At 42.0% G+C, this 19,845-nt stretch overlaps 1 protein-coding gene across 3 annotated transcripts in view; it reads right to left on the reverse strand.

Annotated features, from left to right (window-relative positions):
* The window catches only part of SBF2 (SET binding factor 2), a 586,194-nt gene that overhangs the window by 277,211 nt on the left and 289,138 nt on the right, over positions 1-19,845 (reverse strand). For all 3 annotated transcript variants that reach the window (XM_054025187.1, XM_054025186.1, XM_054025185.1), the window contains exons 4-6: positions 19,133-19,249; positions 17,601-17,711; positions 1,710-1,815 (exon numbers count right to left, since the gene is read on the reverse strand). In XM_054025187.1, the coding sequence (XP_053881162.1) occupies positions 1,710-1,815; positions 17,601-17,711; positions 19,133-19,249 (334 nt within the window). The remainder of the gene's footprint in view (positions 1-1,709; positions 1,816-17,600; positions 17,712-19,132; positions 19,250-19,845) is intronic.

Consider the following 19,845-nt stretch of genomic DNA (forward strand, 5'->3'; position numbering starts at 1 on the left):
TGATCTGAGCATAGCCAGTTTTCCAACTCCAACCACTTACATGCATTTTCTGTGGCTTGGGAAGCATTCATGCTGGCTGAGAACTTGTGTCATATTATTCCAGTCTTTCATTCCTGAATAAGTAAGGTTTATTTTAACATTTGAAAACAATCTGTAACAGAAGCAGAACGGCGAATCGGCTATGACAGAGTAAATTCAATATTTTCTGTAAATTTGGTTCCCATTACAAAGAATCTGGTTACAATTCTTTAGTGTACACTAATTTGTCTATTATCACTATCCTTAGAATATCAAGTGCTATTATTCTTACTAGCCCTACCCCAACCAAAGCATACTGAACTTTATCCTCAAACATCTCAGGACAATTAATGGGAATGGAAAACATTTTTTCACATATTGATTTATAAGGTGAGAACAATCTCCTCGAGTTGAAAGTTCAGCAACAAAATCTCATGCATAATTCTGCAGTTGTCCCAATTCTTAATCTGCACCTACATATGAGGCAGAATGCTAATCAGACTCTGAAACGGAACATTCTTCCTTCACAAATAACAGAATAGAACCCTGTATCTTCAATTTGTTAGTATTAATCAACACATTTTAATGGAGTTGAGTACTGGATAGATACAGAATCCTGTAGTGTTTTTTTTTTTTTCCAGGGTTAGTAGTTAATGCTTTTTGTACAGGTAGATTTCCCTTAAAGCTCTCGCTTTGACTATCCCTACACATATTTTTTCTTTTCAGTGGTATATCCCAAAGTGGGAAAGTGTCTCAGGCTGATTTGCCCAAGTTCACAGTAAAAATCTTTCTATTTTCATTCTACGTTTATGTTGTTGCCTCTCTCCCCACATGTATCCCTAGACCCTTTTATTGTTGAATACTTGCCCAGAGGCTCAGAAATTTAGAGAGCAGATTTACTGATTCCTTCCAGCTCCCAAAACCACACCAAATTTAGGTAGGAGTTTTGCAGTTCATATTTCAGTAACGAAGGCAGAGGAAGCAAAATGGTCAGAGTCAGGAGTGGCCTACTGGGTGAAGTGGGATTATAGTTAAAGATGCAGTGGTCTTTGTCATTCTATTTGGAACCAAAATAAAGAGAATGGGCCAGCGGTTCTTTGCGATTACTACTGTAATAAGTTAGAGAGATATTAGCAGCAAGTACTATGGAGTCCACTAAACTTTTTGATGGGAGTGCGATGTGTCATTTTAAGTTATGCTAGTTTCAAAATTATCCTCCTTGGATATGTAGAGGGCTGCTATGGTGGCCAGGGAGGAAATTCTTTATATGATGCAGGTGTAATGAAACACAGCCAGGTTTAACTCCATCTACAACAGGCTTGCAAGTATTGCATAATGCCAGAGAAAAATTCCAAGAATGGGATGTGGAGAAAGGAAGTTTATATAGTCAGATTAGGGTGACCAGATGTCTCGATTTTTAGGGACAGTCCTGATATTTGGGGCTTTGTCTTATATAGGCGCCTATTACCCCTGCCCCCTGACCCCGATTTTTCACACTTGCTATCTGGTCACCCTAAGTCAGATATAAACGTAACAAAAGCATTATAGCTATTTCATTCAAAACAAATAATCACTATCATAGCATTAATGCAGCCTTTTTTGATCCCTGACCTAACATGACTAAATTCAATGAGAATATCTCATTCTATAACATTTTGTAAAATACCATAAGAAACTAAGAACAGACTTACCCAATTGTTGAAAAAGAAGAGCCACACTGGTACTGGTAACAGGAAGGCTATCATGTAAAGGGGTTTGTATCAGCTGTCTGTCTCCTGCTCCCAATGAAAACAATTTCTGTAGATAGAGATATTTCAATACATACTTTAATCTCTTTTGTACATATTTTACATATTTACTATACATATTTAATCTCTTATTCACACCAAGCACACAGTGTAAAATGTTATATTGTTATTTACATATTTCAATCTCGAAGACATTATTATTTCTATTACATACTGAAGTTTAAATCTATGTTGGAAATCAGTGTCCTCTGCACAGGTTAGCAGTGACTTTAATGGGACAGCAGTTACGTCAGAAGCATCTCCAGAAGAAGTACTACTCAACAATACTAGCATCTGACCAGCATTAATCTCTTCATTCAAGAATGATGATGATTATTAGCAATTATAACTAACTGTATCCCCGGATGTAATGCTTTCAGCATTATTTAAACTAAAAAAAATCCTTACATTTTTCATGTTAATACACTTCATTTTATTAAAAATAGTTTTGGTACATCATTTAACAAAAAGATGTCTGGAAAAGATGGAAAAGTAAAATAAGGACAATGGAATGACAGTTTGAATGTGACAACTTCCTCCCTTAAGAAACACCTGAATTGAACTGTTCGAATAGTTATCAATTGGTTTCCATGAAGATATGCAACACCATGAAAAACATTAAAAAACTGCAAAGAACAGAGTAAAAATGGTTAAAAAAAGCATTGACAACAGAATAAGATGTTTGGTTAATAACAAAGAAGTGAAATAACTTTGAGACTGGGATTACCAGGTCATGAAGTTTGTGGAAGTTATAAAATAAGGAAGGCTATAATAGCAGACTACTTTATCATCATCTGTTACAGAAACTGTTTAAGGTCTGCTACCAAATATTTTATTTATGAGTGTGTTTTAAAACTGTGATTAATTTTCTTCAGTAGCTTAAATAAGAAAAAAAAATAGAAAAAGATGACCTTGCTAATCTTAATGACTATTAATCACAGTGAGTAATTCTTCTTTCAGATCATTCATACTATTCATCTTCTCTGCAATTTTGATACAACCACTGTACAACAAAAATTGGTGCCACAATATGGCATAGCTTATGCCCAACATCCTTCCTACAGAAAAAATCAGTCATGGGTGTCATTCAAAGTTCAACTGGTACAGCAATGCTTACACCTGAACTTCTGAAATGTTAGCTTTAGTCAGAAGTCATAATAAAAGACCTTAGAATATCAAGCTGTTTATATCAGACCCCAGATAAAATACATCTGAAATACATTATCTGCTGTTCTGTTAATATTTGTAACAATTATTCTGTTGGTATGCAAAGTAATTTATTGCTGGAATTCTACCTATTTTTCGGTCTACAATATTTAAAGCCTAGAAAAATAAATATGGCAAAGTGGAGTAAAGACATAATTCTGTCCTCAAAAGCTTAGCACAGCCTTCACTTACTGGTAGCTTTCATTTTCCTAACTAAAGACAGACTGCATTCATAACATATCACCAGCTCTCATACAAAATTATTATGTTAACCTAGTTGGCTTTTTAATTTACAGCTGAGGTGCAATGCTACTTTGTTAAATCTAATAATACAAGAGTTAAAATCTGTTGTACAGCTAAGTCCACTTTTCTAGAGACTTCAATAGCCCTACAATAAAGTTTAGTGAGACTCTGTAGATAGTGGGAAAGATATTTGATTTTCTTCAAAGCAAACTGGTGGAGAGTCAACCATATACACCTGAATTCTCCTTGTTTTGTACTTGTGTTTAAAAATATTAGAGAACTCTACAGTAAATCCAAAAGTCTGGTTGAACCATATTATTGTACATAAAATCAAGAGGAGAATTCTTGTGATGGATAATTTCCTGAGAATTTACAATGTGAACCTAATTATATTTCCACTGGTTTCTAATTTGATATTTTTACTTCAAAGAGATTGTCCTTTTACCTATCCGAAGAAGAGAAAAAAATGGTTACTTACCTATTCTGTAACTGTTCGTCTAAGTGTGGTTCACATGTGTATTCCATTCAGGTGTGTGTGCACGCTCCTGTGACCTGGAGCCAGAGGGTTTCCTTAGCAGTACCTGTCAGGGCGTCACATGCGCTGCACACTTCCTCGTAGCCCCTTATAAGGCTATTTAAGGGCTGCACCACCTCAGCCTTACAGAGTTCTTTTGTATCAGAATATATGGCTCAAGACTCCAGTGCAGTGTGGACAGAAAGGGAGTCAAGGAATACACGTATAAACAACACCTTGAAGAACAGTTACAGAATAGATTTTTCTTCTTCACATCTGTATTCCACTCAGGTGACTCCCAAGCAGTTCAGGTAGGAGGTGAGGAATGAAGTCTATTTGAATAGCAACTGCAAGATTGTTTTTCCAAAGTTTGCATCAGATCTGGAAGCAGTTGTGATAGCATGATGCTGAGTAAAGGCCCACGCAACAGCATTTATGTCCAGAATAGATATGTCTTGTAAGATGGCCACAGAGATAGCTTGTGCTCTTGTGGTATGAGCAAGAAGTCTTTCTAGTGTGGGAAAGGTTTGCTGCCCTGTAGGCTGTTGTAATGCATGCTGTAATCCATCTAGAGATAGTCTGCACTGAAACTGCCTGACCTTTCATTCTATCATAATAAGAAACAAAAAGGCAAGGAGAGATGCTTGAAATGGCTTCATTCTATCTAAACAGAATGTCAGTGCTCTTCGCACATCTAATGTATGAAGACACTGTTCATCCTTGCTGGAGTGCGGCTTCTAAAAAGATACAGATAAGTATATAATTTGTTCTAGATGAAAGTCATAATACAACTTTGGTCAAAAACTTTGGATGTGGTCTTAAGGTCACCTTATCTTTAAAGAACTCTGTAAATGGAGGGCCCGCCATCCAGTAAAGAAATTCTCCCACTTTTCTGGCTCACATTGAAAAAAGCTATTTTCTGAGGAAGTTGAGCTAGAGAGCAATTAGCTAGCGGCTCAGATGGGGGCCCATAAGAGCTGCTAGCACTGTATTTAAGCCCCACATAGTAACAGCATTCTTTGTAGGGGGATAGAGAGGAATAACACCTTTGAAAAATCTGCCCAACATTGGATTAAAGAATACTGACTGTAAGTGAGCAGCCACTGGTGTGATGCAAAAGTATCACAGGTTCATCACCTCTCGACAGAGTTGGTTGAGCCACGTTCTCCCTTGCCTGTTCACATAATATATCACAAACATATTGTCTGTGAGAATCTGAACTGAAAGGCCACTGATGTGGGAAAAGAATAACCAATGACATTGAAAATTTCTTCGAGCTCGTGCATGTTGATATGCAGCGACACCTCTTGCTCAGTCCATACCTCCTGGGCTCACAAAGACCTTAAATGTGTCCCCCAAACCGGATTTCAAAGCATCTGTAACTATGGTCATTATTGGAGGTAGATGAGCAAAGGGGAACACCTCTGCATACATTGTTCTGACCCATCCACCAATCCAGGGACCTCAGTATCCTTGGGAGAACTCTGGCCCATCTATTCAATGGGTGGAAATTTGGTCGCTGGATAGACTTTACCCTACCTTGAAGAGTGTGAAGGCATAGCTTTTCATACAGGAGTACATAAGTGGCCCAAGAGTCTCAAACATATCTGAATCATAGTTGTGGGGTGGGCTTTGAGGTACAAGCAGATTTGGCAAATTACTTGAAATCTCTGCAGGGAGAAAGGCCATCAATTTTGTAGAATTGAGTAGGGTCCCAGTGAACATTATTCATGTGTTGGAAGTACCATGGATTTTTCTCTGTTCATCCTGAGGCTGAGACAATCAAAAAGACAAGTGACATGGACACGATGGAGAATTTGGCTTTCAGATCTGCCCTGAACTAACTATTCTTCCAGGTAAAGGGAAGATATGAATCCCTTTTCTCCTCAAATGGGTGGTCACTACTGCCATGAACTTGGAAAATATGCAAGGGGCTGACAACAGTCCACAGGGAAGCACCCTTTACTGATAATGATGACTACCATCAACAAGTATCAGGATCTTCCTGTGGCTTGGTAGCACTGCCACATGAAAGTAGGTGTCATGAAGATTGAGGTCAGCATACTAGTCGTTGCGATCTCATGAGGGAAGGAGTTATCCCAGGGAAACCATGCAGAACTTCACATACCAAATAAACTTGTTGAGATTACAAAGGTCCAGAATGGGTCTCCAACCCCCTTTTCCATTGGGGTAAAACCTCTTGCCACTATGTTGTAGGGGAACTACCTCTATGGGCCCTGATGCAAGAAGAGACTCAACTTCTTAGAGGAGCAGGGAGTTGTGAGATTGGTCCCTGAAAAAATATGGGGGATAGATATCAATTGGACAGAATATCCCAGAGTCACCATGCTTAGCACCCCTTTGTCGGTGGTTATAGTGTTCCAAGCACTAAGAAAGCAGGACAATCTGTCCCCATATGAAGGGGACATGACTGGTAGATCATTCAAAACTGGATTGCTGTCCTCGAGGGAGATGTCAAATAGGCTGTTTCCCTAGCAACAAATGACAATGAGAAGGTTAGTTGGACCTCAAACCGGAAAGCCTCCTCCTCTGAGAAGTCATATTGTCTAGAAGGGTAAGTGGGTTGCCTGTAGAATAGCTGTCTGTACTGCTGTTGTTGCTGTGGTATGTACCATCACGTTTCAGTGACTGGAGCATAGACTCCTAACACAACACTAGCAGTCTTTTAATAACGGCGGGGTGTCATCAGTCTTATGGGAAAAGACCAGTGGTGCAAGTAGAATCCATTTCTTACCGGTATTGGGCGGGGCACTGGGGGGATGTGACCTCCTCACGTGACCCCTCCCTACCCACCCCCAGCCTGGGGCCCCCACACTCTCCCCATCCCCTCCCCATGATCCACTCCCCTTACCTGGGGGGGGGGGGGCTCTGTCCTCCTCTCACTGCGCCTTCGGACCACAGTGGTAAAAGGAGCAGAATTTGGGGCCGCTCTACCACCCCAGGCCTTCTACGCAGGGTCTTCTCCATCTGTACAGCAGCCAGGGCTGGGGACAGTACAGCAGCCATGCCAGAGAAGCTGCCAGCGTGGGGCTGCCCAGTGGCCCCACATTATGCTCCTTTCCCCGCTGCAGTTCCCCGGAGAGCCCTGCAGTTCAGGGCTCTCCCGGGAACCGCAGCGGGGAAAGGAGCAGAATGCTGGCAGCTCCTCCAGTGGCTGTAGCGCCTCCAGCCCCACCAGTCCCATCCTCCAGCAGTGCTGCTGCTGGGAGCCAGAGGAGACACAGCTACAAGGAAGAGCAGGGGGTGGGGCTGGGGGTTCTGCTCCCTTCCCCGCTGGAAGGGGCAGCGGGGAAAAGAGCAGAACATGGGGCCACCAGGTGGCCCCACGCCCATAGCTCCTCCACTGCGGATGTACCACCCCCAGCTCTGTCCTCCGGCGGGGCTGCGGTACAGATGGAGGAGACCCTACGTGGAAGGGCTGGGGGCAATACAGCTGTGCCGGAGGAGCCACCCAGCAGCCCCACATTCTGCTGCTCCTCTTTCCAGTATGCCATACCAGCTATAAATATTTTCCTGGTACGGTGTATTGGACCGTACCGCCCTACTTGCACTGCTGGAAAAGAGACAGTGACCATTAAAAGACAGGTCCTGTATAGCCCACTGAATATCTGGGACTATACCAGAGTTTTGCAATGAGACTCTTCTCATTGTTATTGCAGATGCTATACCTCTGGAGGAAGCATCTACGACATTGACGACTGCTGACTGCAGTGACATTTCAACTCAGCTCATGTGTCCTCAAGGAGCTCATCAATTAATTTTGACAAATCCCAATTAAGAAAGTCATATTTCAACAGGAGCACTTGCTGAATAGCTATGTACCTCTGTAATGACAAAAATCAAATAAATCTTTCTCCCAAACCCATCAAGTTTTTTAAACTTTTTTCTCTTGGGTGTAGATCTGTACCTACCCTAATGAGATCTTTCATTGGCAGCAGTGACCACAAGGGAGTTGGGAGCTGGGTGGGAATAGAAACACTCACAGCTATGCATGGAAACATGATAGTATTTTTCTGTATGCTTAGCAGTGGGAGTTGTGGAAGCCAGCATATTCCACAGAGTTTTAGTGGGTGCCAAAAGTGCTTTGTTCACTGGAAGAGCAACCCTCCCAGGGGCTAATGATTGCAAGATGTCCAGAAGGTTATGCATGCTCTCCTGGACACATTCAGCCTGAATGCCAAATGCTGCTGCCATCTTCCTTAAAAGATCCTGGTACAACTTAAAATCATCCGGTTCCAAAGAGTCCTCAGACAAAGACAACAACAATGGTAGAGGAGGAATGGGCTCTTTCTGCGACACAACTGAAACCTGGTCCACAGGTTCAGGGTGATGGTGTGGTGGCTCAGTAGAAGATGCCTATGAGTTCTGCTGTGAAATCAGCAGCGCTTCAGGGTGGCTTAGTGGTGGGGACTTTCCTCTGGAACAGGTCTACAATCAAGGAACTCCCCAGGAGTGCCAATAGGTCCACAGATGCAGTGGGTATGGAATTGGAGGCCAGTATGGACTCAGCCAAAGCAGTCTGTTCCCAGTACTAAAGTGGTTCTGCTCTCAGTACTGATGCTCCCCTTCCACAAACATGTCAGAGGCTCTTTTCAATTTTCACCTAGGAGGGGAAGGCAAAGAGGAGCATGATTCTGAGTCAAAATTGGAGGGAAAAAAAGGAGGTAGTGGAGAAGCCATGCCTGGAGGGGCTATCAGGTACCCTAATGAGTCAACAGCCAAGAGGGAAGTCAGCAACATCGGTACCAAGGTTGGTACAGTGGTCAGAATCCAAGATGCACCCCGATATGTTAAAGGGCCCCTCTAAAATTTTGGTGCCAGGAAGGGGCCTTTCAGGTGGTGCCAGTGTCATAACAGATGAATAATTTGGTGCCAAAACTTGAGGTGCATGATAAACCATTGACACAGATTTCAAAGTCAAAGATTATACCAATCTGATAGAGAGCAATACTGAAGTCAGTGTCAGGGGAGCATCTTTACTGCCTCTCTGAATCAAAACCAGTACTGGTACAGTCACTGTATTCCATTCCATCCAGAATGCCTGAGGGTATATCTTCAGTGAAAGAGTCTTGTGCCATTGGGACAGAAATGCTAAGGAGGTCAGACACTGCTTTAAAAGCCTGCAGCATTGATGGGTCCGAAAGGACCCGTGCTGTTGGCACTGGACTCAATGTACACCTTGCCGTGGTGCTGAAGTCGATAGCACAATAGCAATACAATCTCATCTTCGTACCAGGGAGAGACAGGATGAAGGCCCGACTCTACACTGTGCTCCAGACAAGTCCCAGAGAAGTCTGGAGTCCTTTTTGGACTTGGAATGTTTCCTGTTTGTTTTATGGGTTCTTATTCATAGTGGCTCTCTAGAGGAGGATCGACCTCTTCTCATCTGTTGAGAACAGTGAGTTCAGAAACCTGTCTGAGACTGTGGTTATCTCAGAGCCCAGCTCTGGGGCTGGAGGATTGGGAAAAACATCTGTTCCGTAAGCGAGCAGCGGCAGCCAACAGGGCGGCTAACAGGGGAGTTTGAGAGGGAGTTCTCATTGGAGGAGAAGGTACCTGTATTTGCATCTGTCCTGTGTGTTCTTGGGTGTTCTTGTGTGTTTGTTTGTAGGGGCCGGCAGGGGCTGGGTGCTGGGACGGACGCCGAGCCCTGAGCAGGGGGCGGGGCTTGGCTGATCAAGGGGCCCATAAAAGCGGCCGCCCAGCCAGGCAGCGGTACAGCTGCGAGCAGCGGCAGCCAACAGGGCGGCTAACAGGGGAGTTTGAGAGGGAGTTCTCATTGGAGGAGAAGGTACCTGTATTTGCATCTGTCCTGTGTGTTCTTGGGTGTTCTTGTGTGTTTGTTTGTAGGGGCCGGCAGGGGCTGGGTGCTGGGACGGACGCCGAGCCCTGAGCAGGGGGCGGGGCTTGGCTGATCAAGGGGCCCATAAAAGCGGCCGCCCAGCCAGGCAGCGGTACAGCTGCGAGCAGCGGTACCAAACAGGGCGGCTAACAGGGGAGTTTGAGAGGGAGTTTGCAGGGGGAGGTAAAGGGGGAGGCAGGAGGGCGGGGTGTGTCGTGTGCTCTGTGTCCCCAGGTGCTGTGGGCAGAGACTGCAGCAGCCATGAGCCAAGCAGCAGCAGCAGACAGAATGCAGATGGCTGCATGTGGAAGCTGTGGTATGTATATAGTCCTAGCAGGAGACCCGGAACAAAGGTATGTGTGTATGAAGTGTCGCCTTATAGTGTTACTGGAGGAAAAGATTAAGGGGCTGGAGATGCAGGTAGAGACCCTGGTGGAGTTTAGGCGGGGGTTTGAGCAGCTGATGGAGGATGGGCAAGGCGGGGCTGAAGGGGAAGGCTCTAGGGTGCAGGAGGAGGCAGTAGTAGATGACAGCGAGAGGGGAATGGAAGGAGGAGATCCAGGGAAGTGGAAGCATGTGACTGTGAGAAGTAGGCCAAGGAAAAGGAGGGCCAGTGAGGGGGGAATAGAACTCAGGAATAGGTTTGAGTGTTTGGATAACGAGGTAGAGGGGCAGCAGGTGGTGACTGAAGGTGGGAGGGTGAGGAAGAAGAGAAGAGCTGCTAGTCCGAGAGAGAGGGGGGAGGAGTTGATGGAGACAGCACCAATTATGGGCCACCAGAGGATACAGGAAGGCATAAGGGGGAGCATAAGGGAAGATAGCAGCAGACACAGGTCAGGACTAGAGGGATCGGAGACTAGATTACTAGATCGCACTGTTGCCAGGCGACGGCAGGTGTATATAATTGGAGACTCTTTACTGAGGAGCTTGGACAGGCCTGTGACCAGGGCGGACCCAGAGAACAGAAGGGTGTGCTGTCTACCGGGTGCAAAGATACGCGATGTGGACCTGCGGTTGAAAAGGATCCTAAAAGGAGCAGGTAAGAACCCCTTGATAATCCTTCATGTAGGAACGAATGACACGGCTAGGTTCTCGTTAGAGAGAATCAAGGGAGATTATGCCAGGCTGGGGAAGACTCTCAAGGAGATAGAGGCTCAGGTTATCTTTAGTGGGATTCTGCCTGTTCCGAGGGAAGGGCAGCAAAGGGCTGATAGGATTATGAGGATAAATAGTTGGCTAAGGGAGTGGTGCTATAAGGAGGGCTTTGGGATGTATGGCCACTGGGAGGCTTTCGGGGACAGACACCTGTTCTCGCGGGATGGGCTTCACCTGAGTAGGGAAGGAAATAGACTTCTGGGAGGGAGGCTGGCTCATCTTATCAAAAGAGCTTTAAACTAGGAAGTTTGGGGAGATGGTTGGGAGATGCACAGTTAATCTCCACGCCAGTTTCCGGTATTGAAAAGCTGAGTGTAATAAGAGGAGACATAGCCGGGGAGATGAGATTGGACATAGGAGGGACAGGGGGGACGAACACAAAGAGGCCCGCAACATACAGTGCTAGTAATGGGAGACAGGCTAAACGACATACATTAGGCTGTTTGTACACCAATGCGAGAAGCCTAGGTAATAAAATGGAGGAATTGGAGCTCTTGGTCCGAGAATTGAAACCGGATATCGTAGGAATAACTGAAACGTGGTGGAATGGCGGTCACGACTGGAACGCAGGTATGGAGGGGTATGCGCTGTTTAGGAAAGACCGGGATAAAGGTAAAGGTGGGGGGGTGGCATTGTATGTCAATAGTGAAATAAGCTGTAAAGAAATAATAGTGGATGGAATAGATAACACAGAGTCCGTCTGGGCGATACTCAAGCTGGGTAAAAGTACTACTAGAGCCTCTCCGGGGATAGTGCTTGGGGTGTGCTATAGACCGCCGGGATCGACCCAGGATATGGATAAGGAATTGTTTAATGTATTAAGGGAGGTAAATACTAATAGAAACTGTGTAATTATGGGGGACTTTAACTTCCCGGATATAGATTGGGGAACAAACGCTAGTAGCAATAATAGGGCTCAGATGTTCCTAGATGTGCTTGCGGATCAATTCCTTTATCAAGTGGTAGCTGAGCTGACGAGGGGGGAGGCCATTTTAGATTTGATTCTGGTAAGTAGTGAGGACCTTGTTGAGGAAGTGGTAGTGGGGGACAACTTGGGCTCCAGTGATCATGAGCTAATTCGCTTTAAACTAAATGGAAAGAGTACCAGAATTAAGTCAAAGACTAGGGTTTATAATTTTAAAAAGGCCAATTTTAACAAATTAAGGGGACTGGTAAGGGAAGTGGATTGGGCAAACGTATTAAGGGACCTAAAGGCAGAAGAAGCCTGGGATTACTTTAAGTTAAAGATGCAAGAGCTGTCAGAGGCCTGTATCCCCAAAAAGGGAAAAAGATTACTAAGCAAGAGACTTAGACCGAGCTGGATGAGCGACCGGCTGAAAGGGGCGATTAGGAAAAAACAGAAAGCGTACAAAGAGTGGAAGAGGGGAGGGATCAGTAAGGAAACTTACCTTAGTGAAGTCAGAGAATGTAGAGATAGAGTGAGAAAGGCCAAAGGCCGGGAAGAGTTGGACTTAGCGAGGGGAATTAAAAGTAATAGTAAGAGGTTTTACAGCCATATAAATAGGAAGAAAGCAAAGAAAGAAGAAGTGGGACCGCTGAAGACTATAGCCGGAGAGGAGATTAAAGATAATCTAGGCATGGCGCAATATCTCAATGAATATTTTGCATCGGTGTTTAATGAGGCCAATGAAGGTATTAGGGATACTAGCACCGTTACAGAGGGGCATACGGGATGGGGGATTACCGCATCCGAGGTAGAAACAAAACTAGAACGCCTTAATGGGACTAAGTCGGGTGGACCGGACGATCTTCATCCGAGAATATTGAAGGAATTGGCGCGGGAAATAGCAGGCCCATTAGCGACTATATTTAATGAATCTGTAAACTCGGGGGTAGTCCCGTTAGACTGGAGAATAGCCAATGTGGTTCCTATTTTCAAGAAAGGGAAAAAAAGTGACCCGGGTAACTATAGGCCTGTTAGTTTAACATCAGTAGTGTGCAAGGTGCTGGAGAAGATTCTGAAAGAGAAACTAGTTGAGGACCTTGAAGTTAATGGCAAATGCGATAAATTACAGCATGGTTTTACGAAGGGCAGATCGTGCCAAACGAATCTGATCTCCTTCTTTGAGAAAGTAACGGACTTATTAGATAAGGGAAATGCGGTGGACCGAATATACCTGGATTTCAGTAAAGCGTTTGATACAGTACCCCATGAGGAACTATTGGTTAAAATGAAAAACATGGGGATCGATATGAAAATCCAGAGGTGGATAGGGAATTGGTTAATGGGGAGAATGCAGCGGATCGTATTAAAGGGTGAATTGTCGGGTTGGAGGGAGGTTACTAGTGGAGTGCCTCAAGGTTCGGTTTTGGGACCCATCTTATTTAATCTATTTATAACTGACCTCGGGACCGATTGTAAGAGTGGGCTGATAAAGTTTGCGGATGATACGAAGGTGGGAGGAGTTGCAAACTCGGAGGAGGATAGGGATACTCTGCAGGGAGACTTGAATGAGCTTGTGAATTGGAGTATCAGAAATAGGATGAAATTTAATAGTAAAAAGTGTAAGGTGATGCACTTGGGGACGAATAATAACAATTTTAGTTACAAGATGGGGACGCATTGGTTAGAAGTAACGGAAGAGGAGAAGGACCTAGGGGTCCTTGTGGACCGCAGGATGACTATGAGTCGGCAATGTGACGTGGCGGTGAAAAAAGCCAATGCGGTCTTGGGATGTATTAGGCGAGGTATATCTAGTAGAGATAGGGAGGTCCTGCTTCCGTTGTATAAGGCGCTGGTGAGACCTCATTTGGAGTACTGTGTGCAGTTCTGGTCTCCAATGTTTAAAAAAGATGAACTCAAACTGGAACGGGTGCAGAGAAGGGCGACTAAGATGATCAGAGGAATGGAAAACCTGTCGTATGAAAAGAGATTAGAGGAGCTTGGGTTGTTTAGTCTGACAAAGCGAAGGCTGAGGGGGGATATGATTGCTATCTTTAAATATATCAGAGGGGTTAATACAAGGGAGGGAGAGGAATTATTCCAGTTTAGTACTAATGTGGACACGAGAACGAATGGATACAAACTGGCCGGGGGGAAGTTTAGGCTTGAAATTAGACGAAGGTTTCTGACCATCAGAGGGGTGAAATATTGGAACGGCCTTCCGAGGGAAACGGTGGGGGCGACGGACCTGTCTGGTTTTAAGATTAAGTTGGATAAGTTTATGGAGGGAATGGTTTAATGATAAAACATAGTAGCCAAGGAAAACCAAGCAATGGTACATGAACAGCATAATGGCCAACAAGGGTCAGGCTAGAGACTCTTGCCTATATGCTCGGGGTATTACTGATCGCCATATTTGGGGTCGGGAAGGAATTTTCCTCCAGGGTAGATTGGCTGAGCCTCTGGAGGTTTTTCGCCTTCCTCCGCAGCATGGGGCAGGGATCACTAGCAGGAGGGTCTCAGCCGACTGAAGTCACTAAAACACAGGATTGGTGACTTCAACGGTAGAGTCCAGGGAAGGGTCTTGCGGCCTGCAGCATGCAGGGGGTCAGACCAGATGATCATAATGGTCCCTTCTGACCTTAATGTCTATGAGTCTATGAGTAAGGTGCTGTTTGAGGCATAAGTCTCTAGATATTTGTATTCTCTTTTTAAAAGAATGACAAATGACAAATACCACATTTCTCTTTGATGTGCCCCTCACGGAGGCATAAGAGGTAGCATGTGTGGGGATAACTATTTGGGAAATCTAACCCACACTAGGAACAATGTTTGAAGCCTGGTGGTGGCATGTCTCCAGACTCTATCCTAATCTACTAAAACTATCTAAACTATTGCTAACTGCTAGCTACTACTGTTAAACTACAACTAACTTCAGAAAACTAAAAAACAAAAGCACATATGGGAAAAATTGCTAACTGCATAGTAACCATGAGGTACACCACACAGAGACCTCTGACTCAGGCCCAGGTGGTGAGAATAAAGTGAGGAGAGTTGGGGCGCTGCCACCCTTAAATAGCCTCAGCACGGGCCATAAGGAGGCATGCAGCATGTGTACTGTTCCATTGTGTACTGCATGGAAAACTTTCCAGCTCTGCTTGTGCTGGACATGAACACACCTAAGTAGAATACAGGTGTGAACCAGTCAAAGAACACGTTAGATTAATATATCTGAAAGGAAGGCACAAGGGTTTCTAGGCATGAAGAAAGAAAACTAAGCGAAATTAATCTGTATGGCATTGCTGGTGGTGTGGAAATCCTCACAGATATTGTTTGTAGTTTTCTGTTTGAGCCAATGTTAAAAGGGCTGTGAACAGGTATGAGGAAAAGATACTGAATTTATGTCCTTTCCCCTTTAAACTAAGGCAAGTATCTAATAGTCTCCCAAACCTTTTTCTCCCACTGCAATAATAAAAAAACCCACAGTAAAATAAAATAAATAGGCAACTCATTGGTTAGCCCCAGCAACCTAGGTAGCAGTAGTTGTCTGCATTGTCATGTTAGAACTTAGGCTCCATGAGAATTCCTTAGCGTAGTCACTTGTCCCTTCCAAGAAAGGGCAGAATGCTGTGCAAGCACAGATCTCTACTGTTTTGAATTAAAGGAGAAGGGAGGATCTTACATCAACAGTGACCCTTTCATCTGATTAAGAAGTGGCACTGGCAGACTGATGAAATTCCTATTTAATAGATGATGCCTACAAAGTGGAGCATGGAATCAAAACGGGAAAGAGCTGGGAGTCTGCAGGGTTTCTTCAAGGAAACTGAGGGCCCATAGGAGAGCAGATAGACAAAGTGTACAGATCGTGCATTCTAAATTCAATTTAGCAATTTGATATTACAGTTTTATAATCTAATTTTCAGGGATGTCTCACTATTTAATCTACTGAACAAAGACCTGGATTCTCACCCAAGGAACACATATGTAGATTATAGTTTCTCCAATGTTCAAAAATGCTCCCCATTTCTGCATATTAGAGAAATGTAACATTAATATTTGAAGATTTTTTTTTCTTTCTAGATTTTATTTTGTGAGAGTGATTTTGGTGCTGATGAAAGGTTAAGGACTAAAAGCACTAGCTGAAACAGGACCAGTACAGCCAGGATCAGCTGTAAACTCCTCCACACTGTACTGGTGATGCATATGAATTTTGACTTCCTACTGCAAACCTGTGACTCTTTGGCAGACTGCCCATTAATCCACGTTGTGTGGCGGAAAGTGTCCATCTGCAGAGATGAAAAGTTTATGGTTTATGCCATCTAGTTACCATCCCCAAGGTCTCTGTTTCCACTCTTGATAAGTAGCATATGCTGAAGATTAGAGATAATTAGAATGACCATAAGTCTCACCATTTTTAGGACAAAATTTAAGAACCATTTCAGCTTTCCAACAAGACTATCTCCCTAGAAATACCTACTAAACTAGCCGATGATGTTGAAGGTAAAGAATAGGGAGACCCGGTGACAATGAATAAATATGAAAGAAGGGAAGAAAAAAATCTTAAAGATGTGTTGCTAAAAAAAAAAACAAAAATAGATCAAAGTTACTTTATTTGAATCAGACCTTTCACTGCTTGTTAGCTTTTTGTAATTTTGTCAATAGTTTCAGATACTATAGTGAATATAATAAATATTACTGAATGAGGTTATGTTAGATCTATAGGAAATTAGTATAACATCAAGAGAATTTTAGGTCCTGAAGAAGCTCTAAAATAGTTAAAATTTTAGAGTGCAATTTTTCCTCATTTAGAAACGTCCAAAAACCCTGAAAGAAATCTTCCCAATTATCCTTGATGAAACTAGAACTAGAAAAATGGACTATCCACTACTCTGTTTAGCTTATAGTGCACAGATCACATTTCTATAAAAATGATGAGAGATTTTTCAGTTAGTAGATACTGTAGATAACCAGGCCTGAGAATGTCCGTTATCAAGAATCTATAATCTTCATGGCAACCTGTCTTCCAGCTCTAATATATTACTCACCAATTTCATTAATCAGCATAGGAGTTACTTGTAGTTCAATTCACAAGAAGATTTATTTATTCTTCCAGTTAACTTTGATAATTCTATAGCATTGTGCATTCACAGAGAGAGATTGGTGGCACTCATTATCTTGGCATAATATGCTATTCCTATTTTAACTACATGTAAGAATAAATAATTTATTTTTTCATTAAATAATTGTTCTTTTATACTTTTGTCTTAGAGCATCACCACATATTACATTCCTGCAGTTTGGACAAAATCTGTATTGAAAATAACTTTTTTCTCTCTTCGTTAAGACTGCAGAGGATAAGGTAGATATACTTATGGACATCCCTTTGCTTATTCTGTAATTTTTAATTTTTGGAGTATTTTGGACACCTTCAGTTGCATTTCAGAAATCTGAATAAATATATTGTTACTTCATAATCATGTTTGTGCGTCATAAAAATGAGAGTCAGAAACAATTAGCACTGAAGTAGAAATTGTCTTAAAGGGGCAACGGAATCTTGAACTATACCATCACACATACACAAAGTGAATGAAAAAGGAGGGCACATAACAGAGCCCCCAAGAAAAAATGCATAAAACAAAATTATTTCTGAACACATAGTATTAAAAAAAAGTTGAACTCATAACAAACTGCTTGATTTGTTACTCTGCCTTGTAAAAGGCAAATCCAGTAACAAAATTAACCCTTTGACCTTAACCTGGAATGGAATTTTTGCTGTCTTTAGAAGGCCGGCTACAGGGACAACACTCAGCTGAACTATGATCCTTTTTTTCCAATGAAAATATTTAAAGAATTTATTTTTTGTTTTCTTCATAAATTAAATTAACTGGAAAAATACTTTTTTCCACTTACCTGAGAGCCTCCGGCCGCAGGGACAAGGCATGAACAGAGATTTGCAATGAGACTCTCCAAGGACACATTCAGGCTGTCCACATGCACAGTGTAGATCAAGCCAAGGCAAGCCTAAAAAGTTGAATAATAAATATATAAAATTGTTATGTGGTGATAATTGCTGACAAATATACAGTAACTTTAAAATAAACATGTCCTAGGACAATCTTAATATGGTAAAGTACATTCCAAAAGGAGAAAAAGTAATTTTCTGCAAAAGAATTCATTCACTTGAAGAAATGTCACACCAACCCCCCTGAATTCTTGTTGGATTTCACAAACTCTACAGTGTGTGTGTATCCACATTTTAAAAAGAAATATAATGCTTAATCTGAGTTCCCTTGCTCAGGCACTGAGATCTCCTTCCATAAATCTCCATGTTTATGTAAAGTACCACTAAATCATTGGGAATTCATGTCAGTGCAGGGATCCATGCTCATAGAATCTGATTCCGGATTGATGCCTACAATTTTACCTCTAGAATCCCAATATTATTCTGAGGATCAGTGATCCACATTTGTATGTCTTCTCTATTTACAGTTTGTACTTTTGTTATTTCAGTAAACAGAATATTTTAAAATAAACAGCATTGACATTTTAGCATTAGTATCTTTATTTTGCATCTCTTCAATTTTGATTATGTTAGACAAAACTGATAAAGCTATTTGTTTAGCAATAGATGATACAATATTGGTTCCCAGTAAGTCTTAGAAAAGGAAGGGAGAGAGTAAATTACACTGCTCAGTAATAGCACTTTGGCTGCCTTCTATTTTTAGCTGGCGAAAATATTGAAAATTCTGAAAAATGGATCAATTTGTTCGGAGTTATCCAATTACGAATAGTTTCAACACTACGGCAGCAACTTACTATTAAATGAATTATTCCTGCATTACTAGGCTGAACTATTTTTGCTTCAGTTAATATAATAATTTTTTTAAACACCTGAAAGTGCTAGAGGCCTGATAAAAATTTAAGTTTTCTGTTTACTTCAGGTCAGTCACAATACCAACTGAAAAAAATCTTAGATTCCTTAGAATCTTTATACATCTTAAATTGATCTGGAAGAGTCACTAATTCACTCACTTTATAGGTAGGAAGATAATTCATATACTATAATCCTTGATACTTAAAAGTTAATTCTTAATATTCTTAAACAAATTGTATCAGTTGAGATTAATTTTACCTATAAGGAGTGGTTTTGTCATGAAGATTTTTTTCATTAGGCTTTTAGCTGAGATCAGTAAGACTTTATTTTGTGGTCTATGTAGATTTAAAACTAGGCCCTCTGAGTAAAAGGGCACTACATTAACCCAGAGGGGCATTCAGTCTCCTAGACATTGATTTTTATTTAGTACAGTCTAATTCTACTTGTGCTGGTAAATTCCCAAACCAATGCGGAGATGTTTTAAATCAAAACTACTTGTCACTGCTGCTCATTAAAAACAGATTTGTACACTGACACATATTACAAATGGCATCTGGGAGTTCTTTACCCTGAAAATTTCTGGATAATCTAGTCTGGACACCAACACCAGGCTTTTGGGAGCAAATACTTCAGCAGGCTGAATTAAACCAGACTCCTCTTCTTCACCTTCAGTCTCTTTTGTTCCCTTGAAAACAGATACACTTCAGTTAATTAATAGAAAGAAGCATCTCTTATAAATAAGGCTAGTATTCCTACAAAAACATTTTTAGAATGTTAAAGGACCAAGATTGCTTAGAAAGAAAAAAATTATATATTGCATGGAATCTTTGAAAGAATCGAACACATTATTTTTAGTTACCTATATGAAAATCCCAACAGCTTTATAGAAAACACTATATGCACAGACACTCTGCTGATGTAATTATTAAAAAGTAAATAAATATATATGGAGATATACTTATCTCATAGAACTGGCAGGGACCGAAAGGTCATTGAATCCAATCCCCTGCCTTCACTAGCAGGACCAAGTACAGATTTTGCCCCAGTTCCCTAAATGGCCCCCTCAAGGATTGAACTTGCAACCCTGGGTTTAGCAGGCCAATGCTCAAACCACTGAGCTATCCCTCCCCATAAGTACCAAAATACTGACTTAAATCCCCTCACATTGCCATGAAGGAGAATAACTGTTTCCTTATTTTTGTTTCAAAAATGTAGTTCTGTCAAACTGTATGAAAATTAATAAATAACTGGTTTCTGTTTAAAAGAAAAAAGTAAGGACCT

Source organism: Malaclemys terrapin, chromosome 4, assembly GCF_027887155.1.
Source record: "Malaclemys terrapin pileata isolate rMalTer1 chromosome 4, rMalTer1.hap1, whole genome shotgun sequence".
In the NCBI taxonomy this organism is placed as follows: Eukaryota; Metazoa; Chordata; order Testudines; family Emydidae; genus Malaclemys; species Malaclemys terrapin.